Here is a 27,291-nt window from a genome sequence, read left to right as displayed (position 1 = left end):
ACTTGCACACCTTACAATTCTAATTTTTTCGGCTATTATTAAATAAAATAATAAACAATCATTAAAAATTCATTTTTCCTTCGAATTATCTTTGGAGAAATATTTTTCAAATCGCTTAAAATGCTTTCGAGATGTGGCGAAATACACAAAAAATAAAATTAACATTAAAGGGTCCAGAACTTTCGACTTCTCTCTTGAGCAAATTATTGGGACCATATTTTTTGTTTAGATTGCGAATATTCCCTATATTTTAGGAGGCAGGAATCATAATCTATCCGGTAAAAAAAAAAAAAAAAAAAAAAAAAAAAAAAAAAAAAGCGAACGGAATGGGAAAAAACGAATGTTTATTCTGAAAGAGTATATTTTTTTTGTCACAAGAGTATATTCTTTTTTCGTAACTTAAAATATCGTCTGCCCTAACTAATTAGCATATTTGAGGTTACTCCTTTGAATCATTAAGTTTGAGTGTTAACTACGTGAAAATCCGATCATTAGATTTTTTTTTTAAATTTGCCCATTGCAAATATTTTTTAAATTCTTTCCCACAGTTTTACTAATGAGAACATTTATTTAAATGTATTCTTTAATGTGCACTCGAAAAACATGTTTGAACATGTACGTCGGATATATATTTTGTTAACTTACATGTCTGATGATAAGACATGTAAGAAGTGAGAAGTTCTGAAAGGTTATTATAAATTACCAATTTGATGGAGATATGTTGCAAATCCCTTTAACCGTAAGTTAATAAATGGCTTTCTTTATTATTATTTTTGTTCTAAAATTGACGCCAGATGTAGTTCCTGATTGTTATTTTCCATTTAATTCAAATGTTAGCTGAAATATAAAATGCTGCAAACTATGTCTTACGTACAAAGGAAAGGAACCTCTTAATCGTCCGCCTCGTGTATATCTATAGAAGGCAAACCTCCGGATATATGACAAAATACGCACACAAAAAAAGAAATTAATATTAAGAAGCCCAAATTATCGTCTGCTCCCCTGACTGAACTATAGAAAAGAGTCTGTTTGTTCGGAGAGAGTACGTTTTTGTTTCTGATTTCGTAACTCAAAATATAAGTTTGGACTAATTAGCATAAGTAAGATTAGATTTTATGAAAATCCGGTAATTTAGATCTTAAGTTATTCAGCGTGTTTGCTAAGCGAATCGAAAAAATTTTGCACACACATTTATAAAATTCGGTTATCCAAGGATAATAATTTATTCCATGCAAAAAATCGTCCGGAAGAAACAATATTTCAGTTTCTTTAATTGCGAAAAGAAAGATGTTTATTTGTTACGATTTTTCGATATCATTATATTAATTAATATTACTTGTTTATTAATTATTTTTGTTAATAACTGTTATCATTATAATAAGAAAGCAAGCAGAAAGGAGGCTGTACAACGTCGTTTCAAGAGTTGGCGATATACGTTCGCGCTGGGAGCTTGGCATTCATTTGGCGGACAAATGGATGCCAAGCAAACATAGATTAGTCTCGGTTAGGGAGAATTTATGCTAAAAATTGGATATGAAAATTATACCATAGTTATCAGATGTTTCTAAAAATCACATAGTAGGACAAGAGTCCCGAGCCATATAAAAAGATATAGGCAATTTAAAGAAAGCATTTGATATTTTCCAAGTGTATAAAATGAAGCGGCTATTTTTTAGACGGGGGTCAGAAAGTTCAGTGGATGATGTGAAGTAGGTAAAATAAAATCATATAACTCGTAAGAGAGAAAAATTAAGAGTGACATTAAAATTTATATAATTTATGTAAACGCTTTTTTTATTGATGCTATTTTTTGATGCAGTTAATTTTTTTCGAGGTGTATTTCCGTGTGTATTGAGCGTTCGCCTTCCAATGAGGTGAACCGGGCTCGAATCCCAGCGATGACTGGTCGATACGAATTTCGCATCCGGCTTCACCGACCACAGTGCTGACGTAAAATACCCTTTAGCGGTAGACGGATCATGGGATAGAGTCCCTTTTGCTGTCAGACTAGCCGTGAGAGGTTTTCCTCATCCTGTTAACGCAAATGCGGGTTAGTTCCCTCAAAAAGTCCTCCACGCAGACAAATTTCTTCCAATACTTGATCCAGGAGTTCCCTTGTCTTCCGGATCGGGTTCAAAATGACAAGGCTACGGAGTTGAACATTAGTAGTCGTAAACTCAAGCTTGGGGCGTCTGTTCAACGACGGTTATAAAATAAAAAAAAGATACTAGATATATTCAAAATAATAAGTAGTATGCATTTTTTGGCAAATATGCAAAAATTCTCTAATTAATAAATGAAGGCAAAAGATATTAACTAACAAAAGCATGAACTCGGTTCTCTAAGAACAAAAATCATAACTGTGGCATTCGCTAATGAAGTTAGAAACACTCCATTAAGGCACGATTAGGCGAAGAAGTTTGGCCGCGTGAAAAAAAAAAAAAGAGAGTAATTGAAAATCGTGAAAGAGCAACGAAAAGGAAAGCATTATGAACAATTGCGTTTCTTTAAACCCGTATCATAAAACAATCATTTGAACAGAAAATCGTAACAGCCCAAATGGAAATATTTGATTTCGTTCGCTATTGGTGTAGGTCGATACTTGGCTTCGAGGCATGAAACGGACTTCGATATATATTTGTTCATGATTAGAACGAATTAAGTCGGGCGACCTCAATATTACGCTTTAGACACTTTTTTAACAATTTCGGTTCACTTTCTTTTTCTCTTTTGACTGGTTGAGCGAGAAATGGAAAGAAGTAAAAAAAATCGGCTCGCAAGTTTGACCACTTTGTTTTGTTATCGTCGTTAATTAGTGAGTTTCAATGGAAATTCCTGGTAGCGAGAAATTGTTTCACCAACCGGGACACGACTTTCGCTCGGTTCAGAAAGTTTAATTTGTTTTAATTCATTAAGTAGATAAATTTATTATGTTATTGGATAATATATATATATATATATATATAGTTAAAATATTGGGAAAATATGGAAAAAGATTTATGAAGATTAATGACAAACTAAGAAGAAAAATTTTTAAAATAAAATTATTCTTAAAAATATTTAATTTTTTTTTAATCAGTTGTTTGTTATTTTCTTTAATTATTATTCCCCCCCCCCACTTTTTCATATGTCTATAATTGAAAACGAAGCAATTTATCTCATTTATGCAATTTATGGAAACGTACCATAAAATCATTTGTTACAACAAGGATTACTAAAATGACATTTGGAATTACAAAGAACATTATTTCTAAAACAAAAACATTTTTTGTTGACACACTGGGTTTTACACGAACATTTTTTAAATCCCTGACCAGTACCTAAACTTAAACTGTCGCGCGAGATATATGATATAGATTATTTTGCACTTTAACGGGCTGAAGATCGTTATTCTATGAAATGACTAGTTAAACCATGAAATACAAGAGAGTTTTACACTTTAACGGACACGATCAGTTATTTCATGGAATAACTAGGTATTCTATAAAATAACGAATTTCATACTTTAACGGTAACATATATATATATATATATATTCAAAATGAAGATAAAACAAAGGAAAATTATAGACATATGAAAAAGTGGGGGGGGGGGGGAATAATAATTAAAAAAAATAGCAAACAACTGATTAAAAAAAAAATTGAAAACTGAAACCTATTTGCACTTGTTTACGTTCGTGTATCAATTGGTTAACACTGCAATGCAATACGTTAAAAATAAATACAAATATGAAGTATATAAAAAATCTCCTGAAAATGTAAATTAACATGTAAACATGCAATTATTAAAAAACTGCAGTGCGTTTAATAATTTGGCTAGGCACTTTGTATATATAAAAAATGTTTGCATGCGCATTAAATGTTTCGCTTTAATAATTTATTTTGAAAAATGTTTATACTTCTAAGAACCAGGAAAAAGCTCTAAAAGTCAGTGTGTTTAAAGTTAGATAAAGCAAAAAATTATCTTTTTGTCTCTCATTACTTTTTGATCTCAAATGAATGTCTAGCCCTAAGTCGTATTGATCTGCCAGCAGATCGTACTTCGATAATCATTCCATATTCTACAATTTACTTGCAAAACGATGAAAAGTTAACGATGGTCCAGCAGTTTTTTTTTAAGCAAATTTTTTTCTTCTTTTTTTCTTCCAAATGCCCACCTGTGTTAACATCCGTCAATTCAGGCATATACAGGGCGATTTTGTTGGCCTCTCTTTCAAGGGCCCTATATTAGGTGGACCAACATCGCTCCCTCAATGAGGACAGATAGTACAGAGAAGGAAAGAACATCTATACCTTGCCCGGGATTCGAACCCAGAACCTTTCTGATGCAAGGACAGCTCCCTGCTCCCTACTTAGGCTGGTCGGCTTTTTTTTAAGCAAATTAACATTTAAGTTTAAACTTATCAATGTTACCGAACCTCTGGATAATAAATTTAGTGTTTTTAGGTGCACACCCCTCTAATTTTCGATCTCTAGATGCATGGGCTGATTACGTTAGAGAAGGAAAAAAAAATTAAAAATTGCAATACTGGCAAAAGAAATTAAATTAAAAAAAGTGGTCTGAAACGTCATTAAAATTGCCCCAAACCATCCGTAGTAATTGTTCCATGTAGCTACCAGAGCAGCGATCGAACTTTTTAATTTAATTTTTTAGTTTTAATTTTTTTGTTAATGTTCAAATCGAGTTTTCTCCCCCTAATATTATACAGTGAAACCTCCACAACTGTATAGCGACCACCTTTATTTACGACGAATTTTGGGAGGCGCAGAATTTTTTTAGACTTTGTGTTTTAGAAAACCTTTGTGAGAGACCATTAAAACCTCCCCGGCAAACCTCCGCACCAAATACGAAAGAAGTCTAATGAGCAAAAAATATCAACCACAAAAAAATATTTATAAAACAAATAAGTAGATTTAAATGTATTCAAAATAATTGTGAGTGGCTCTTATTTAGAGAGCTCTTTTTGACTATCTCTGAAAGAGATCGACAACCTCTCGTTGCAATTAGACGCTAAAATGATTTATTTTTAGAGTTGAAAGTTAAATTAGAAAAAAAAAAGTTATTTTAGAAAAAAACAAGCATCACAAAAAATCCTCTTCTCATTTTCTAAAGCTAACTAAATTTAATGATATAAAAATTAAATGCAAACTTAAACAAAAAACATAATTGTTTATTTATTTAAAATAGTTTCATCATGAATACTCGGTAATTTTTTTTTTACATATAATTAGGGGTCATTTTTATGGACGCTAAATTTTATTCATGTCTCGGGTTTTCATGCAGCCAGAACTTCCGCACCAAGAAAATGACACTAACTAAAAATAAAATCGCTTGCGAAATATCATGTATAGTTTGTCTAAAGTAAGAACACCCCTAGCCATTCGTCTGGATCAGTGGCGGTGACTATGGTAGCGAGGTATAACTATTTCATGTAGGGATGTGGAGTTGGCGAAAGAAAGGGAATCTATTTCTCCGGTCTACTGTGTTAGCCCTAGAGTGAAGAAAAGCTACCCTCCCTGTAATGAACTATTCTTGTTTCCATGGCAGCAGACGATCTCAGACTTTGTGTCGGGGGGAGTTCTTACCGTAGACAAACTATACCTTTCCTTTCGATTACATTTTGAAACCAACGGAGGTAACCTCTAAGAACGACCAACCTTTATTAACGACTATTTTAATGTGGAACAGAGAGTGGTCGCTAAGAAGAGGTTTCACTATACTACTATTATTTTATTCTTAAGGCAGTCAGTCTAATCGCAAAGAGGGTGTGGGCTTTTTTATGACCACATTACAATCGATTTCGCCCAAATTTTGTATTTTGCCATTGAAATTAAATTCTTTAAAATGATATAAGAAATTGGATGCCTTAACAATTCAGAATGTTTTCGAGTATTATTAAATAAAACAACAAAAAAGTAATAGATGTTTATTATTTTTTTTGTAGAAAATTTTCTTTTCTCCGTCGAATTAAAAAAGTTATTTAATTATTTTTTGTCTTTTGTTTTATGGAATCAATCTTTAGATAAACAATTTTGTAATTGTGCGAAAATTTATTTCAATTTCCTTAAAAAGTTCTCGATTTATAACGAAATAAGCTAAAAATAAAATTTACAAGAAGGGGTCCGCTCTTCTGACTAAATTATAGGGACCCTATTTCCACGCAACCCCCTATAATTTGGGGAGTCAGAAATCCGAATACACCCAACACCCAGGGAAAGGTATGTTTATTCAGAGAATGTTACGTTTTTATGTTTGATTTCGCAACTGAAATAACCAATTAGCATGTTTGAAATAACTCCCTTAAACCATTAAGATTGAGTCCTAGAACGTGAAAAAACGATCAATTAGATCACAAGTTATTCAGGGGGATCCGTTCTTTTTTTTTATTTTTTATGCCATGTACATGACTTTTTGTTACTTTAATAAAAACTATAATGAAAGAAACAATAAAGTGAGCGTATTTTCTATTTTGCAATACCTTGGATAAAAATTTTTAAAAATTTCTTTCCTCATTTTGAGTAGTACTCAAACTTTAAGATGTATAATTGTTTTCCTTACCTTCATTGCAGTATAAGAAAATACTTCTATTTCATTAGAGGTATATAAACATGCATGATTTTTTTTTATTTTGTTTTATAACCATAAATTTACGACTATCAATATTTAACTCCGTAACCTTGTATTTTTTTGAACCCAACCCGGAAGACAAGAGAACTTCTGGATCAAGCATCAAAATAAACTAGCCGGCGAGGAGGACTTTATGTTAGGAAAATATTCCTTATTCTGTTAAACAGTTACTAGAGAAAGAAGCTTCGTACTATTTTTAGAGTCTGAATTTTTTTTCTTTTTTTAACTTAGGGTTTTTCTTAATACTAAAATATATTAAGATATTTTTGTACTGATTTTATATTTTATTTCATTTTATAACCGTCGTTGAACTACCGACCCAATTTTTTGGGTTTACGGCTACTAATGTTTAACTCCGTAGCCGTGTAATTTTGAACCCAATCCAGAAGACTAAGGAACTCCTGAAGAATATATTGGGAGAAATTTTGCTTTCGTGAAGGATTTTCTGGTGAAACTAACTCTCATTTGCGTTACACGGAGAGGAAAACCACGAGAACCTCCCACGGTTCGCCTGACGGCAAGGGGTGCCGAACCCATAATTCGTCTACCACTTTGTATATTTCACGTCTGCAGTTTGAGCGGCGAGCAGAACTCGAATAGGCCAGCCATCGTTGGTATTCGAACCTGGGTGACTCATTGGAGATGAGCGAGCTACCTCTTGTTTTAAATGAGCATTGTCTAAAAATTTCGTAACTCGTAAAAGAGGCGGAATCTGTTTCACCCACTAAGGCTACTTTTAAGAATTTAAATGGTGCGTAGTGTTTTTAAAAAGTGCTTAAAGGTGCTTATTTTTGATTTTTGTTTTTTAAAAACCCCTAAAGGTACTTTTTTCATTGGGTGTTTTTAAAAAGCGCTTAATTTTCCCTTTTCAAAAATGAGATTTTTTTTCTTTACCATGTCGATTTTCGCCACGTATTATGCAAAAGCGTGCTTTTCACATTGTTCTATTCAACGTTTTCACAATTCATTCAACGACAATCTATTTTGGCTTACCGCTTGTCCATAGCGTATGAAAGCGCCTATCATTTTACATGTTCGATGAAATACTGGAAGTCCACATGTGCGTCGACTGAGCTGGGTTCGGTGAGATTATTGCACTCTAATGTGCAACTCTGCTGCATTTTGCAAGATATTCTCCATTTCGGACTTCATTTATTTTCCACCGCCTGATATCGAACCGAAAAACATCTTCTTTTTTTTATAATGTATAATATAATCAAGAAAAGAGTTCTTTGTCAGAAACTAGTTATTTTCTCATGATCGTGTAAAGTCTTTGAAAATTATTTTGCATTTTGCTAATTTATATGTTATCGGCAAAGTATGAAACGCCGGCATTCTATAAATGCCTAGGCATTGTATGTAATGCCGGATGTTTTTAGGCAAGGTATGAAATATGAGAAGTATTAGATACTTTCCCTAGGCATTGTATATAATACCTAGACATTCTGTAGAATGACAAATGCTATTTAGAATACCTAGGCATTCTATAGAATGACAAATGCTATTTAGGCAAAGTATGGAGAAAAAAGTCCTGATGAGGTTATTATGTAAATGATGCGCATTTCTCAGAAATAAAAATGTTATTCTTAATGAGAGAGAAATTAAAAAAAATTAATTCAAAATGCGTAAAGAAAAATTGAAATTTTACATAATTTATGCCTTTCTTACTAAGGGAAACAAAATTTTCGTATAAATTCTCCACATTTAAGTCACAATTATTTTCAGTTTCGAAACAAATATTGCACAAAATATCAATTTCAACACCATGGCCACAGAAGATTTTATACTTTGCCGGTTTCTCATTATGCATTCTGTAGGATGCCTAGGAAATGTGTGAAATATAAATCATTTCATACATTGCTGGCTAGTTTTAGGCATTATATACAATGCCTAGGCATTCTATAGAATGCCGGATTTCTAATGCCGAATGAATGCCGGATTCCGGTAATATATATAGTGCTTACCAATATTTTTTGAGTGCTTAAAAAGTACTTAAAAGGTGCTTATCTTTTGCTACGCACCCTGTGTTATTTCTAACAATTGATAAATTCGGCATATCAGTCAAAACATTTTTTTTAATGAAGGTAAAGGTAGAATAGGGGCCGGAAAGAGGAGGAAAATAAACACCATTTTTATTTATTTTTACGCGTGCCAGGCTGCACACAAACAATTGAACCCCACCCACATGCTTTATATATGTTTTCTTTACACCGCCTATTGTTTGATTAAAAGTGGTTTCTAGTGGTCATGGTCATTTCGTGGAAAAATTAAAATTGGATCAAAAGGAAAGAAAGTGTTTTAAGCAAATTTTGCATTTCAAGTAAAGGCGTTGCCCGAAATTGGGTCAAACAATTTTGTTTTTATTCTATCTTGAATGAGGTGTGGTTCTCGACTTTTCAAGAAACAGTCTGCTGTTCAAAATCGTGCTCAGATAGATATAAATTTTTAAAGAAGAAAAAGAAATCCTTGTTGGAAAGGAATATCTTAATATCTTAATGGTGTTGAAACAGGGTTTTGGGAAAATATGATTTTCCTTCAACAGCGAAACATTTTTATTCGATTTTAATCAGTTTGTAGTAATGGTGTGTAAAGAGGAGACATCCTCCGAGGAAAACTCCCCAATCTCTGAAAAGAGGAATGTGATCACGAGTGCGGATTAGAAATAAAATCACTCCAATTTTATTTTATAGCCGTCGTCGAACAGCCGATCCAATGGGTTTACGACTACTAATGCTCAACTCCGTAGCCTTGTAATTTTGAACCCAATCTAGAAGACAAAGGAACTCCTGGATCGAGTTTATTTATATTATACTCACGTTTATTTATACTTTTTTTACTGTTCACTTTTAGTTGCATATTTTTTGTACTAAGCGCATCATATGAACTTAGCGTACATCATAAAATTATGAATGCTCCATGCAATTTTCTTTTCAGTCCCTTAAATGAAAAAAAAAAAAACTGTTTGCAAAATACTGTTAAAGTCTAACTGTTTTCTAAATAAATAAATAAATAATAATAATAAATAAGCCCCGACCAGCCTGCGTAGGGATCAGGAAACTGGCCTTGCAACAGAAAGGTTCTGGGTTTGAATCCCGGGAAAGACATGGATGTTCTTTCATTCTCTGTACTATCTATCCTTACTGTGGGAGCAACGTTGGCCCACCTACTATGGTGCCCCTGAAAGAGTGGCCAAATAATCTGCCCTTCAGGTGCCTGTTCGATGAAAGGTCATTCTCCAGGTGGGCATTGGAAAAAACAATAATAAAGAAAGAAAGGAAAATCCCCACACCCACGCTGAAAGGGTGGGTTCTGTAAATTTAAAGCTTGACCAACACCTTAATCCATCCACTCATCCTACATTGTTATTAAACAGAATTTCTTTTTTTTTCTTCTTCCTCCTTGAAGACATGTAAAATATTCTGCTTTTTGTGTTTATTTTTGAAAACTTTCTTGAACAATCTCTTTTGCGTATTTAACAATGATAAACAGAATGGAGGATAAACAGAATAATAAACAATGGAGAATAGAGGATTCTTCGCTCACTGCCTTGGCATCTTAATGGTCTAAAGGAGTTCACCTGAATTAACGCTAATTAATTTGTTCAGATTATATTTAGAGTTCTGAAATGAAGCAAAAAATCCTATTTTTATTTGAATAAACATTCTGCTGGTTCAGATTTTTGATCTTCGAAATATGAGCTGGGGATAGAGCCTTCCAATGAGGTGAACCGGGCTCGAATCCCAACGATGACTGGTCGATACGAATTCCGCAGCCGACCCCAGTGCTGACGTAAAATATCCTCAGTGGTACACGGATCATGGGTTAGATTCCCCTTGCCGTCGGGTTAACCGTGGGAGGTTTTCTTAATTTTACTCTGCCTGTAACGCAAATGCAGGTTAGTTGCATCAAAAAGTCTTCCAAGGCTAAGTTCTCCCGATACTTGATCCAAGAGTATACGGACGCATGCGTATTTCAGCAGAACTGACGCATGCGCAATTACTTGAAATCTACTTACGTAAATTTGCAAAATCTCCCTATAATTAGTTCATTTAAACCAATCTGTGTTAATATACAATTGTGGCAAAATAATGTTCTTTTTTTTGTTGTTGCAAAAATCGTATTTTTAGCTTCGGAAAATGCATGTCTTTTGTTTCATGTTAACAAAAAAATGCATCACCATGCTCCGTGTTAACACATTTTTTAATGTTATTTCAGATTCTACGAAATAAAAAAAAATAAAAATATTCCATGCCAGAGGCGGTTGGTTTACAGACACCAAATCAGTTGAATAAATAATCTTTCTTATCGAGCAACGCTTAAACGATTTTCTCTACTTTTTTTGAAATGTTTTCATGAACGGAAATAAAAATTCTGACCATTAAATAAAAAATAAATCCCTTTATCTTCTAAATTCAAGGTAACCCACATTAGAAGAGATCTCCGACTGGTAATTGAACTAAGTTACGCGATTTGAGGTCCTTCGAGTGCAGGCTTTTCTTTTCTTATACGAACAAAAGTCTTATAATACTATTCTCAGAAGTCAAATTCAAGGTTTTTACCTAAAAATCCATTTTAACGGATTTAAATGATAACAAAAAGCTTTCTTCATTAAAAAAAAATAATTGAAATTTTCAACAATGTAAGGAAATTCTTTCTAAGAAAATAAATTAAATTAGAAGAGAATTTGATACTCATTGTGGGAAGTAGTCAAACATTTTATTAACATTTTACCCATCGGCAAAATGTGTCTTGGTTTAAATTTGATGACGTCCATGCACTTTTCTACTGTTTTCAAGAGTAATAGTGAACAGTGCGCATGCGTCGTCATTGCACGCGTTGCTATGGCGACCGCTGCTGTTTTTCTTTTTATTTCCACTAGCAGGCATTTTTAATGTATTTGCATAATAGTAATTAAAAGTATTTTTCATATTATTTTTATTATTAACATATAATTACTGGGTTGACGGTGATTTTAATCTATTATGTATAATTCTCTTACGTGGCTCCCAAATTTTGGCTGAAGTACTTTGTACGAACCCTATAAATGCGGCTACTCTTAATATTTCAAGGATTAAGAATTCTTCCAAAAAAAGGGACTTTTATTCAAAGAAAGTGCATCACTGGCATCTAATTATGTAACTTAAAATATCGTCTGCACTAGTTAATTAGCACATTTAAGATTTTTCTCACGATTCACACTATCTGATATCGCTTGGTTTCATTCTTATTCTTACAAATAAGAAGACCCTTGTTTAGAATAAAAAAGCTGATTATTTGTTTGAGCTCAGCTTCAACACGCCAAAAGGAATAGAATTAAAATTTTCTATTTGTGGAATTTGCTATGGGGACAATTGCGTGCTTCTTTATACAAGACTCTCGTAATAAACCTTATTTCAAAGAGACATGACAAAAATTTTGTCTTAAAACACAACTCATGATTCACGGGGCAACATCTTAAAAATTAAAATTAATTCTTTGAAATTAATTTTAAAAAAAGGAAAAATAAATTTTCAGACGTGCTCCGTAACAGTAAGGTACTGAACTAGTTCTGTCTTCGGCTACCAATCACAAACTCAACGTCTCCTGTCTGGATGGTTGACTAAATGTAATCAATAACAAGCTTCCTAAAGCCGGAAGAAATTTAGAAAACTTCCGGTGTATCCTTCCGCTTATGTTATGCTTGCGGGGCGATGTGTTAGCAGGCTTAATATTCTAGACAGTTTTCTTATTGTGATATGTGTTTAAATGTTTGCTTAATTTTACCATTCATAAGAGTTTTCTGTAATTTATAAATTCCAACAGGCAGTAGACGGTGTTTTTTTTTTTTTTTTTAAATTCAAAAAGTGACGTTGTTCTTACGTGTTGGTGAGCCTAGTCCCTATAAGCGATAAGTACCAAATGACATAAATAACTTTTAGGCAATGTTGATACATGTTTATAACTATGATACACTCAATAAGTTTATACAAATTAAAAAAAAGGATAGGTAGAAACGCTTAAAAAAATAGATATGTTTTTCTGAATAAATTAATGACTCATCTAACTCTTTGGAGTTGCCTGGAGTAAAGTTTTATTATTTTAGAAAGGTTCATTCATCAATTTCACTCTTCAAAAATTGTGATAAACTCTCAAACAATGCTGGTAGGTAGGTAAGTACATTATTTATGTCACACTAGAGCTACACAATGGGCTATTGGCGACGGTCTGGGAAACATCCTTGAGGATGATTCGAAGACATGACATCGCAATTTTAATCCTCTGCAGAGGGGACGGCTCCCCTGTTTTGGTAGTCCGGACGACCACAGCGCGAAATCTAGAACTTAACACTCGAACAGTTTAGCGAGGACCGATACCGCGTACTCTCGGTCCCTACGCAGGCTGATCACCAAAAACAGAATTCATTATTTCATAGTTTTTCCAAATAAAGTCTATACATAAAGTAGGCCGCAATAGGTACTGTTATAAATTTTTGCATACTGTTTAACCATGCTTTAAAATAACAGGTCAGTTTATTAACATGACTTTTTTTAAAAATTGTTTTACAGCTGTGATCCCAATTGAGTGTCAAAAAGCCACAGATGCCTTCAGGTGTCCACAGCAGTTCGGATACTTCCAAGATTCCACCGACTGCAACAAATACTTCATTTGCGTGTTCGGAGATGCCCTCCACGACAAATGCACGCCGGGACTTTACTTCAACAGTGATCTGCGCATGTGCGACTGGCCCAGAAACGTCAAAAGTTGCGAAAGTAGTGGTAGTAGTGAGTATCTTCTTTTTTTTACTTTTATAACCACTGTTAAACATCCGACCTAACTTTTAGGTTTAGGACTACCAGTGTTCAATTCCGTAGCCTTGTAATTTTGGACCCAATCCAGAAGACATGGGAACTCCTGAATAGATTATTGGGAGTTAATTGTCTTCGTATAGGATTTTTGGCGGAACAAACCCGCATTTGCGTTACAGGGAGAGGGAAACCACAAAAACCTCCTAAGGTTAGCTTGACGGCAAGGGGACTCTACCCCATGATTCGTCTACCACTGAGGATATTTTACGGTAGCACTGAGATAGTGCGAGCCGGGTGCAGAATTCGAATCGATGGGATTCGAACCGGATTCACCTCATTGGAAGGCGAGCGCTCTATCCCCTGAGCCACCAGGGCTGCTAAGCGATGATTTTATATTTTATAGCCATCGTTGAACAGCCGACCCAATTTTGGATTTACGACTACTAATGTTCAATTCCGTAGCCTTGTAATTTTAAGTCAATCTAGAAGACAAGGAAACTCCTAGATCAATACCTCCAGAGGTTTTGATTTGTTATGGGAACATGGAGGACTTTGCGACTCGACAGATTTAACGTGCATCAGTCACCATTTACTACACGGGGCCGGCGGGGATCGAACCCGCGAACTCTTGGACCAGTGCCCTACCAACCAGGTTATCCCGGCCTGCTAAGCGATGATTTAGAAAAAGTGCAGAGTTATGTGCAGCAAAATGTAATAAAGTTTTTTTTTTTAAAACAAATCATATTTTGAAATCGAACATTCTGCTGAATAAAAATCGCTTTCCAACATGAGCTCGCTCATGAGATTTTATTTTAATCTAGGTTTGTACGTGTATTTTGAAATTCTTTTCAAAGAGATGTTCTAAAAATATGCATTATTTGCAACAATTCTTTCATAAGCAATGCGATTTGATTTATATACGCTTAATTTTACTCCTAGGCTAAAAAGTGAATAATGTAAACGAAAACTCTACAAAAATGAATGAAGTGTTTTTTTTTTCATTTGCCACTTATTAAATAAAAATTAAATACTACCCTAATCCGAAGCCTTGGGAAACAACTTTCTATATAAAAACCTTAAATCGAGGTTGACTTAGGGTTTTCAAGAGTGATAAAAATCCTTCAATAAAGCTAGTCTCAAGGTGAAAATAATCTTAAATCTAGGTCATTATAAGGTTTATTTTTGCAACGTCTTGTATGCTCAGCTAAAATCCACTTTTCATGAAATTTTAATGGACTATCGCTAATTTTAGTTTGATCCTATCGCTAGTGTGACGTCATTATGGGCCTAAATGACCATTTTACCGAAGTGACAGTGCTTTAAAAAATAATTTTTAATCCTTTTAGGATGAAAGGTTTGAAACTGCAATATTTTTTCTTCATTGAAAAAAGGTTTTTAGTTCAAACATTTTCGTGACACTAAAAAGAAAGTTCCGACACAAGGTTGCCGTAAGGTTTACATGCTTTCTGGCAAATAATTCCAAACCATTTTCAAATTACTGAATGGAACATCATTTCTAACATGTCTATTTGAAACAAAATGTTCTATTAATGATGTCAATTTGTATTAATAGGTTCAGTGAGCAGCGAGGAGTCGTCAGGACGACGCACCTACACTAAACCAACCAGCAAACCATCCAGATCTTCCTATCGCAACAGCGACACCATACCCAGTCTGAATTCGATTGCTCCTGTTCGCCCAACCAAGGACAGCAGAATCGGGAGTCGGTATACGCCCCCTATCTCCCTCAGCGAGTCTTACGCCATTCTTGTTCGAAACAATAGCAACTTTCGACCGTCTATGTTCAGGCCGTCTACTTATATGACCAGTAGAACCACTTCCAGCACCAGGCCATACCTCTACAGCACTGGACCTCCAGCCAGCTTCAAACCTGTTTACTACAGAGTAACATCTCCCAACCCTCAGTATTCTTCCACGAGTGGTAAAAGAAATCAGTATGATGATGATTACTATGATAATGAATATGAAGACGATGAGAGTAGCTTGGAAGAACCCCACATCATGGTCAACCAACATCTCCGAAACGGTAACAACCTGTATGTCAGACCAGTCACTGTGTCTACACTCCGTCCTAGCCCATCTCCTAAACCCTCTTCTTCATATACCATCAAGCCATACAATGCTAATTCAATGCCAAGCGTCAAACCACCTAGCTCGTCAAATAACGCCAAACCATACAGCTCCTCGTACAATCACCAACCTCCTAGCTCGTCAAATAACGCCAAACCATACAGCTCTTCATACAATCACCAACCACCGAGCTCGTCAAATAGTGCCAAACCCCATAGCTCCTCGTACAATCACCAACCACCGAGCTCGTCAAATAATGCCAAACCCCATAGCTCCTCATACAACCACCAAACACCAAGTCCTACTCGCCTGGTGCTAAATCCTCCACCCAACACCAGAAACACTAATAGTGAAGTAAATTATAGTTCAAGAGATCAGCCCAGTGCAGGTGGTTATCCAAGTCAGCCGAGACCTTTCAGGGAAGATTCCAGGTATGTTATTTTTAACACTAAACATAACAATACCTTAACACTAAACATATCTACATAACAATACTTAACTCTAAGCATACCAATACTTAACTCTAAACATACCAATACTTAACACTAAGCATACCAACACTTAACACTAAACATACCAACACTTAACGCTAAACATACCAACACTTAACACTAAACATACCAACACTTAACACTAAACATACCAACACTTAACACTAAACATACCAACACTTAATCTATACCTATTTTTACCATAGCCGGACAAATGACCGGACTTAGTTTCTTGATTGAATGTATAAAATACGGATGTTAGGAAGGAAATAAATTGAAAAAACTTTATTATACTTAAACAAAATTGTATATTTCCAATTTTTATGTATAGCAAACACAAAGAATAAGAATTTTTAATTCATTGCTCAAAGCATTTTTTACATATACAGGGAGTTTCCATTGTACATTTTCCGCAAACATATTTCTTCTAATTATTATTATTTCTATAGTTCTTATAATTATAAGAATATGTGAGAATTATATTTCTTATAATTATAAGAATATATAAGAGTTATAACTCGTATAATTATTCTTATAATTAATATTATTTCTTCTAAGAACTTGCGCTGTCTTGATTGTTTCGACATTTTTCTAGGTAAAAACTAACAGTTACTTAGAAATGAAGTAAAGCTATCAAAATAAAATGTAAGCTTATAACCAAAACATTTAGTTTTGGTCACTTTTTCTGACACAAAAATGCCAAGCTAAAACTTTAAGTACTTTCTTGAAATTTGAATTCCCAGTTATTCTGATTGAATTAACTACGCAACAGTCTTTGCAGAAATGTGCAACTAATAGAATACAATAAGTTGAACACGCATTACATCGTTCTATTTCTGATCTGGTAACCTTTATAAAGCAATAAATTGTTCTCCAGGTCAAATGACCCGTTGTGGTAGATATAGGTATACGACACGTATTATTCGAAACAAAACAAAAACTACTTATGGAATATTAACTATGTATAATTGTTAGAAAAAGTCATGAAGTCAAAAGTGCAAAAACGATAAGATAATAAGCTCATTTTCGATGCAAAAGTTTTTAAGCGGCTATTTGACCGGTTATGTTTAGTGTTCGAACTGTATAATTTTCTCCTATTCTTCTAATAAAATGTATTATTCTAACAGACCATCGCACACAAGAAATATACGACCTGCTGCTCCAACACACGGTAGCAATGTGAGAACTAGAACTTCAAATAGCAATTCTGTGTACAACTCTAAGGATAGAGACACGCTTAACCCGAGACCTCAGACCGGAATTCAATCTTTGGATGGTGGTGGTGACAGCTTGGATGCTCAGTTTGGAACGAATCCCAGATCCATCAGTCTCCCAGACAGGTTGAATTCTTTTATTGACAGCGACATGAGAAAAGCCGAGAGAAACTACAATAAACCCAAAGTGACCTCTACGAGATATTCCCCGCCCGTAGAAAGACCAGCCTACAAAACAGGTAATTCGACAAAATACTATGGTGTGTGCATCTAGACAGGTAGGTATTAATCTTTCGTCGTCGCTCTAGAGCTGCTCAATGGGCTATTGGTGACAGTCTGGGAAATATCCCTCAGGATGATCCGCATCGCAATTTTGATCCTCTGCTTTGGTAGCCCAACGACCTGCTTGCGTAGTCAAGCACTTTACGGTAGAACAGTTTAACGAGGATCGATACCGCGCACCCTCGGTCCCTAGGCAGGCTGATCAAAGTGGTCACACACTCACTTACTGATGTGCCACCAGTGATGCTTAACTTTGGCGTTTTACTCTGGGAACCACGTTTTTGCGAACAGTCCACTGCGGGACATAGGTCTCTATAGATACCTGTCTTAACAATCTAAATTAGATCATTTAACTGTGAGCAATCTATCAAATGGTAGAATTTTCTGATTTCTAATGTATTTTTACTATTCATTTTTGTTGCTATTGAGCATCAAATGATTAATTTATATAAGATTGATGGTAAGGTGGTGCTACGATAATTTAGTGGTTAAGGCATTGAACTGCCATTGTAATGATTTGAGATTCGATCACTGGGGCGATGGGTATCAACTCGTCTATGAAGTAAAAAAGGCGTTTGATCTGTAATGCTAATTCTGTTGCCATCATCACGTCGTTGATCACGAAATTGTGGAGCAACCATCACGACTTCCCCCCGGCCCACTTTCGATTGTTGCGAGAATGTTTTACTGAAGGTAAGGTACCTTCAAATATCAACACCTCATAAGATTCCTTTTTTTCATGCTAGTAGATCGATTTAAAACGAAAAAAAACTAACGAATTAAGTAAGTAAATGATAAGGATATAATTCTCGCTATAATTCTCCCTAATCAATGTGTCGAGAACCTCCAATATGGAGAAATGATTCGCCTATTTCATCTACTGGTTGTCCAGTGGAATACTAACTGGTTTAAAAATTAGAGATCTCAGAAACAAAGAACGATAGAGGAATGAAACATACGGTGTACTTTTTGTGAAAGCTGTAAAAATTTTATGCAGAAATAGTGTAGTTTAATTTAAAAAGTTGCCAACAGAGGGCACTGCAAGCTGAGAATTTTTAAATCAGTCTGTCTTCCGCTTGATACCATTTATGTTGTTCTCCTTAGTCAAGAAAGGATTAAATGAAAATTTATAACAGTACAGAAAGAAAGAAGCTCGTTAATTCTCTTTTTCTTTATATCAGCATGAATTTTCCTGAAAGGAATGTCGTAAATATAGAATAGAGACCGAAAAAAAAATCTAACTAAATGCTCTTCTGACTTGTGAATGCGTGTAGAGATCATATACGACAACGTATCTTAAATGTATATAAACTGTATCATTCAAACAGCGGCTTCATATTACTTTAGTATCAAAGATTAAACTAAATTTTTAACCTGCATTTCTTTTAGAAACTTCTCTGGAATCATACGAGGAATACCCGGAGTATTATTATGACGACGAAGAATATGACAACGAAGAAGATGTGCAAAACATAAGTCCTGTACCAAAAGTAGTGATACGACTACAAAAACCTTCTTCCACAACTAGAAGAACAACAACAACTACTACAACAACAACAACACGCAGACCAACACCCAAAACCACCAAACGGGCAGCTACCACAAAACCTCCCAAACGAGGCCTTCCATTTGGTATCAGTAGACCAGCAACAAAAGCTCCCATTAGAACAGGTCCTAAGCCCCTTCCCAGGCTTCCGTTTAGGTAAGTACTTATTCTACATCAATCAAAACTCCCTTAAGAGGGTTCCACACTAAATCTATCTATATACGTTTTTAGAATCCTTGCGGAAAGGAAATAAAATGGTGAGCACATTAAAAAACGTATTCGCGATCGAAACGCCATCTAGCGAGATGACCGGTTCCATGTCTTGACCCTCTCCTCCTCTTCTCATTTGTATAGGAATATACTACGATATTTTCTCTTTTCTTAATATTTTTCCTATTTAATTGTTAAAAATATTTTTTAAAATTTCCATGGCGCTTTCTTTTAGAACTAAGTTTAATGTAATTTTCAGTTTCATGTAGTTTCCCTACTTAAATTATTTTAATCTAATTTGAAAATGAAGACGGAAACTAACTTACTTCCCCAATGACTCTCCACACGCTAAAATGGTAAAAGTATGCGAAATGTTACCGTAGGTAAAGAGTTCTGCTCTACGTCACCTGCAGCCCATTTCGATCGCCCATTATATTATATAGTACAATGCATTTTGTATTATGTATACCATATAGAAGATTTATCGTCATTTTGACAACTTTGGCAAAATCGTAGCAAGCAAACTATTTCCTTGTAAAAATAATTATATTTTTTAATGTATTCATGTTATGTAAATACTGTAAAATGTAGAGTTATACATATTTTCTTTTCAGGCCAGATCCAGTGTATCAAACTCCACGAGCACTGACCGTGGCTGATAAATGCAATTCACGACATTGCTTTCTGCCCGACTGTCGATGCGCATCCATAGACATTCCCGCCAAAATACCAGCAAGGGAAGTTCCACAAATTGTCCTCATCACATTCGATGATGCTGTGAACGACCTCAACTATGAACTGTACGGCGAGATTTTCAACAACCGAAAGAATCCAAATGGATGTCCAATTCTTGGCACATTCTACGTGTCTCACGAATGGACAGACTACGGAATGGTGCAGACTCTTTATTCTAATGGTCACGAAATGGCTTCACATTCCATCACGTAACTGCATTTCTCTTTTTTATACTCAAAGTATTTGATTTGATATTTTAAGATCTACAAATATTAGAATAAAAAATTATTCTAGGCCTAAGGAGGTGAATAAGCTATATATATCCCCACTGGAGCGATGTCAACAAATCCGCGAAGTAGATGCGTTGTTAAATAGTATTAAAACAAAAAATAGCTATCAATTTAAAGTTTTTTCTTCATTAGTTTAAAATAGTGCTATTACATTAGTTAAAATAGTCAAGAAAATTTCATCAAACTCATTTGTTGTTTCGTTGAAAATAAGATTGAAGGAACGCGTTTTATTGAAAATACTACCAAGTATAATAACATTGGAGGGCGCGTTTTTTTCAAGTTTAGGCATAAAAATCAGTCGGAAGTAGAAGTTACTACTCATTCTTACGACGAATTTAACCTCTAGCGTCATCTACGCTTAGCTTTATGCTGTCAACCATCCATATGGAGCCGCGATGGCTCAGGGGATAGAGCGTTTGTCTTTCAATGAGATGAACCGGGTTCGATCAAGGCGACGGCTGGTCGATTCGATTTCCGCATCCGGCTTGCACCGACCACAGTGCTGACGTGAAATATCCTCAGTGGTAGACGGATCATGGGCTAGAGTCCCCTTGCCGTGAGGCTAACCGTGGGAGGTTCTCGTGGTCTTCCTCTCCATGTAACACAAATGCGGGTTAGTTCCATCAAAAAGTCCTACACGAAGGCAAATTTCTCCCAATACTTGATCCAGGAGTTTCCTTATCTTCTGGAATGGGTCCAAAATTACAAGGCTTCGGAGTTGAACGTTAAGAGTCGTAAACCAAAATATTGGGCCAGCTGTTCAACGACGGTTATGAAATAAAACCATCCATATGATTTTTCACATATTCTCTACCATGAAAAATATTTTGAGCTTCTAAACCTATAAACAAAATTCATATTGATTCTAATACAAATATTAATTTTGATATTCAAATAATATAATTGCGAAGTAAAAATTTTGTAACCATGTGTAGGTAACAAGAGTTCAATTGGTTTGATTTGTTCATTTACGTCGCACTAGAGCTGCACAATGGGCTATTGGCGACGGTCTGGGAAACATCCCTGAGGATGATCCGAAGACATGCCATCACAATTTTGATCCTCCGCAGAGGGGATGCCACTCCCGCTTCTGTAGCCCGACGACCTGCGAGTGAAGTCGGGCACTTTACGGTAGATCTGTTTAACGAGGACTGGTACTGCGCGCCCTCGGTCCCTACGCAGACTGATCCAAGTGGTCAAGAGTTCAAATAGGAAATAATATACAGTCAAAAAATAAACAACTAAATTTAATGTGATTACTGTTGTTGTTTGTTGATGAGTAACAGGTAGGTGCCAAACTAATTACCGTAGCACGTAATACAGGGTCGATTTCCATGTTTTAATTCGCAATCTCAAGGCTCGAATATACCACCTGGGGAGATGTCCGGTTCCATGTCTTGACCCTCCCTTCTCCACCACAGTTGTATAGGAATGTACAACGATATTTTCCCCTTTCTTAATATTTTTCATATTTACATGTCAAAAATATTTTTTAAAATTTTTACGAATATTTCTTTTAGAATTATGTTTGCTGTAGTTTTCAGTTCCATATAGTTTCCTAACTTAGAAGTTTTCAATTTATTTGAAAATCAAGACAGAAATTAACATACTTACTTCTCTTATGACTCTCCACACGCTAATGGTGCGAAGTGTTACAAATAGGCAGAGAGTTCTGCTCTACGCCACCTGTAGCCCATTTTGATCGCCAATAACTGGCATAAAACACTGAAGAAAACAGCAGAACTCTTACTCGTCTGGTCTGATCTGATATGAAGGGGGAAAAATCGGAGTTTTTATTGTATTCGATATTGAATAAATAAGTTAAGGTTGATGCTCTAAAGTGAATGATGTTTTACAGGCACAGTCACCCAGAGAAGTTTTCGGTAAGTCATTGGTCAAAGGAGATCAATGGTCAGCGAGAAATCCTCCACCTTTACGGGGGTGTCAAATTGGAGGATATCAGAGGAATGAGAGCTCCTTTCCTTCAAGTTGGAGGCAACAACATGTTTGAGATGCTCTACCTCAACAATTTCACGTACGACTCTTCCATGCCAGTGCACGAAAACAATCCACCATTCTACCCTTACACCCTGGACTACAACATGGGGCACGAGTGCTCTATACCACCCTGCCCTACAAAGTCTTTCCCGGGACTCTGGGAAGTAAGTAAACCTTCCGAATAATTAAGATTTTTCGATTAAATATCCCAAATTGAGCTGCAATGTGCAGGTAAATTGAATTCATAGTTAAAATTTTGAAATACGCTTAAAATACCCAAAAAAAACAAAATAGCGGCTGAAATATGGCGATCAAAAATAAAAAAAAAATAATATCGTACGTTTAATTAATTAAATATAGCAATGAAATAATTTTTCGTAATTTTATATTAAAAATGATAAGCAAATTATATTTCCGAAGCAACATTACAAAATAACGCGAATTAATTACAAAATAACGCGAAAACATGAAGAAAAAAAAAACATAATTTTTGTTTTTCGGTATATTTAGTCCACCTTTGCAATACGGGCAAAATGGGGCAGGTCTATTCGAAAGAAGAAACATCAAAGAAGACAACAAAAAAAAGTTTAGCATTACCTCGTGGAACTTTTGGAGATAAGTTTCGAAAGTCATTCAAACATTGTAAAATGTCAAATGATAAGATATAAACTATAAGTTTGTCAAGAGTATTAACTAATCCAACACATTGAAAAATTTTACTATAATTTCAGACTAATTACTCTGATAAAAATGTAACATTAAGGTGAAATTCCTATATATATTTCTGAAATAAAAATTTAAAAGTTACGTAGAAAAAAAATTTTTTTAACATATTTTTCATTGCATTGTACTCTCGTCGGTCCAAAAAGTACATTATAATGTTTGGAATGATTATGAATACTTAATTTGGGCTATATTAAAATTGCTTACACATATTTTAGTTTAAAATTTAATTTTTGACTCTTGGCGAAAGATATGGTCTTCTGGCCCACAGTGCAGTGGTAGACTGATCACGGGATAGTGGAAGGTTTTTCTTCCTGTGAAAAGAAATTGCGGGTTAAGCTCATCAAGAAGTCACACACGTAGTCTAGTTTGTTTCAATGCTTGCCCTTAGCTTCCAGGTTGGGTTCAAAATTACAAGGATAAGAGGTTGAGCATTTGATAGTGGTAAACTTGCAACCTCTTGCAATTACTGTATTTGTGTTTTTTAGAAATGATTTTCGATTAACTTACTGTTAAAAATTTCGTCAAATTTTCTAACTGTTCATGTTTTGAATTTCCCCTTGTCCGTAGATGTTTCTTAACGGCTGCGTCGCTGTAACTCTTCCATTTGAAATTGTATCTGTTTTCATTGGCTATGTGCAAATTGTAGCACTTTTCATCATCACCAATAGCTTTGATTGATTGATAGATAGTGGTAAACATAAAAATGGGTCGGCCATTCAATGCCGGTAATAAAATAAAATATTCCAATTTGTTTTATTTCAAGTAATAGCTCAAAATTCTAAGAGATAGGAAACTATTTTGGATATAAAAAAAATAAAAAAGTATCCAATAGATTGTGTTTTTTAATGACTTCAATATATATTTTTAGAATCCTTGTCAAATGTGGTATCAAAAAAGCAATGAAAAAGGTCGTAAAACAGGAGGAGAAAACAGAAGACATTATCAGTCGAATTATTAGCGAGAAAAGCGGAATGTTAAGTGTTTTAAACCAGTTTATTTACCCGGTAAAACTTGGAGGTGTTTCTACAAACCTAAACTTCTGTTTCCACCCGTAACCAAATAGGTTTTCAGTTCCTTGTATGATTCTTTAAGTTTCAATAGTTTTTTCCCGCTTGGCTATCAATTTGTAACCCCCTGATGTTCTTTTTTCAAATATATTATATATATATGGAATATCCTGTGTATTCAGGGGTCTGTTCAGACAGACATTTTGTGAGAAGTCCGGTTTGTGTGAAAAAAATTACTCACATTCTTTCAACTAGGGTCCTGCTCTTATGAATTTGTGCAAATAGGGTCCGGTTATTGCAAAAAAATTTTTCAAGGAGTTTTTAAATTGTAAAGACATACAACATTATTCTCAACACTGCAAAATTATTATTAAAAAAATTAAATTTTCAAAAATAAACAGTAATTGCTGCTTTTAAATTAGAGATGCAGCATACAAATATTTGGTATTAAGCCTAAACTGCTGAACGCAGAATATTCATTTCGGACGAATAAAGGAAGAAGCGTCTGCCGAAGACAAAACTTAATTCGTTTACATCCATCTTTCTTGTTTTCTGCCATGGGAAGGGTTTATTGAATTAACAAAACAATAATGAAAATAAACAAATTTGTGAAGGGTCCGATTAAAAGAAAAATCATTTTGTGTAGGGTCCGTTTTTCAGTTAAAATATTTTGTGAAGGGTCCGTTAACGGATCCAAATTTGTTCTAAACAGACCCCTGGTATTAGATGCTTTAGGGTTTTAATTAAAAAATAGTGGGACTAAATAAAATTTTATGCTATACACATAATTTATATTTATAAAAATTTTCTTATAGAAGTGCAAAACGTAAGAAAGTATCTATACTAAAAAACCAAAAGCTTTTGTGTTCAACTTAAATGCTAAATTTTGTTTTGCCCCACAAATTCTGTAACACGTATGCAGAGAAATATCCAAGGTCTAAATTTGAATAAAATAATATAACTTCCGATAATTAGACTCATTAACTGTTACACTTGTACTGAAAACCACGTATGCAGTCTCGAAACATGCCGAACAAGAAATAAAAACAAGCATCCTAGTTCAATAAATAAATAAAAAATTGATACCCAATCCAACAAACTGTTTTATTTTACTTTGTAGACCTGTGATAGTTATAGAATGTAAATAAATTATTTCAGGTCGGCATGGTCATGTGGAATGACTATAGAGGAGGGCGTTGTTCGATGGGAGATGCCTGTGCCAATCCGGATAATGCAGAAGACGTCTACAAGATGCTTCTTAAGAACTTCGAACGTCACTACAATACGAACCGGGCTCCCTTTGGACTGTTTTATCACGCGGCCTGGTTTACCACACAGCACTACAGAAAGGGTTACTTGAAGTTCATCGACTACATCAACTCAAAGGACGACGTCTACATGGTGACCAACTGGCAAGCCATCCAGTGGATGCGAGATCCGACGCCTTTGTCCAAAATCCATTCTTTCAAGCCATTCCAGTGTCCTAAAGATCCTGACGTACCTGGACCTTGCCATCATCCGAAATCTTGCAACCTGAACTACAAAGGTGGTGGAACCCGTAATCTAAAGACGTGCCAGCCATGTCCTTCTACCTTCCCATGGACCGGAAGAACTGGATTCGAAGAAGTATACATTGTTTGAAGTGCTTCTTTCGTTTGAAATTGTGATGATTCTTTTCTGCAAGCCATTCGATATTTGTTGTTGTTTTTGTCCCACATCAAACACACATAAAAAAAAAAAAATTATGTAAATACATAAAAAAAAGGAGACTAATCTCTCAGTTATCGTTTTCAGTAGTTGTATTATTGCACTTTCTTACTATAAACAATTTTTTTAATGTCTGCCATTGTATGTTAGATTAATAGAAAATACATCCTGGTTCGTTTCAAGTTAGAGCAATAAATTTATCATTTATTTTACCAAGAGTGTATTAAACTACAAAATTCCTAGCCCAGGTTTTTTAGCAAAGACTAGGATAAAAAAAAAGTTTCTTTAGCGTGGAAATATTGCCTTGCTCCAAATGAATATTTTATTGTAAGTAAAAAGTAAAGTATCAAAGTATGTGATAAAAAAAAATGTGTGCTTTTAATAAGGTTATTTTAATATTTTTGTTCAATTTAGATTTAGTATTTTTGATACCACTTTTTACCAGATTAGTTCTTTTGTCAAAAAAAAAAAAAAAATGTGCTTTCAATAAGGTTATTTTTGTTCAATTTAGATTTATTTAAAGAAATAATTTCATTTGTGTTTTTAATACTATTGTTTACCAGATTAGCTCTTTTGTAAAAAAAAAATTTTGCTTTTAATATTTTTGTTCAATTTAGATTTATTTAAAAAAAATAATTTTATTGACATTTTTGATACCATTTTTTACTAGATTTGATACAATTTAAATGATTCTGTAACTCACACAATATTTTCATAAGTACCTTGAAAATATGCCATCACTATATAGGATAGAGAGAAGCAAAAAAACTTTCCTACTTTAATAATTACTTTTTTTTTTAAACTGAAGAAAGAAAAAATTACTTTCATAAGTAAGAATCTTTAGTAAATTAAGAAAAAAAATACCATATTAACAAAGGATAACTTTGATCCAATTTAAAAATAGAACAGGAATTAATTCGTTATTCAAACATAATGTCCAGATTTCACAAGGTTCTTCACGGTTACGCGATTTCCTTCTCTTCATTACCGTGATTTTGGCAAATCTTGCTTCTCCCTCCGCAAGTATATTCTAATTTCTTATTGCAGTGTTTCCCAAAGTGTGGTACGCGTACCCCCAGGGGTACTGGAACAGTTTAGTGGGGGTACGCGTTCTTATGCGAAATATCTTGCAACAAACGAAAATTTCAAAAAATTTATTTAAAAACAAAGCTAGCTATGAAAATTTACGATTACGTATTTTTCTGTTGGCTATTTTTTGCAGAGTTAACAGTTAATAATTAGTGGTGTCAAGAGCCAGTTGTGTTTATAACTTTTGTGCAATTTTTTATAGTAAAAAATACATTCATTTTTTATTAGTGGTACACATCATTACGAAAATTTTAGAAAGGGTACCCAAAAGTCATATGTTTGGGAAACACTGCAGTAATGCATCAACTAAAAGTGTTGGCAGTAGCGTAGTTTTAATGTATGTTCGAGGTGGGTTATCAGTTATGTCCTTCTAATATATATATATATATATATATATATATATATATATATATATATATAATCTAAGCATTTAAATCTTAAAAAAAATTAATAATGACACTTACCGTACAATAGTTCATGCAAGTAATGTTTA

General features: G+C 34.4%; 1 protein-coding gene across 2 annotated transcripts in view; it reads left to right on the top strand.

Moving 5' to 3' along the window:
• Positions 1 to 26,511, top strand: part of Cda5 (Chitin deacetylase-like 5) — an 81,706-nt gene extending 55,195 nt beyond the window's left edge. The window contains exons 2-8 of one of the 2 annotated variants that reach the window (XM_043052532.3): positions 13,173 to 13,388; positions 14,986 to 15,934; positions 17,122 to 17,447; positions 18,880 to 19,192; positions 19,861 to 20,190; positions 22,130 to 22,433; positions 25,161 to 26,511. In XM_043052532.3, coding sequence (XP_042908466.2) covers positions 13,173 to 13,388; positions 14,986 to 15,934; positions 17,122 to 17,447; positions 18,880 to 19,192; positions 19,861 to 20,190; positions 22,130 to 22,433; positions 25,161 to 25,643 — 2,921 coding nt within the window. In that variant the 3' untranslated portion in view covers positions 25,644 to 26,511. The remainder of the gene's footprint in view (positions 1 to 13,172; positions 13,389 to 14,985; positions 15,935 to 17,121; positions 17,448 to 18,879; positions 19,193 to 19,860; positions 20,191 to 22,129; positions 22,434 to 25,160) is intronic. The other variant, XM_016063742.4, reaches the window with a different exon arrangement.
• The last annotated feature ends 780 nt before the right edge of the window (positions 26,512 to 27,291 follow it).

This window comes from Parasteatoda tepidariorum, chromosome 6 (assembly GCF_982258835.1).
Source record: "Parasteatoda tepidariorum strain Cologne lab strain chromosome 6, Ptep-v5.0, whole genome shotgun sequence".
Classification (NCBI taxonomy): Eukaryota; Metazoa; Arthropoda; class Arachnida; order Araneae; family Theridiidae; genus Parasteatoda; species Parasteatoda tepidariorum.
Note: the sequence above shows the minus strand (reverse complement) of the source record. Positions and strands in the feature narration are given on the sequence as shown.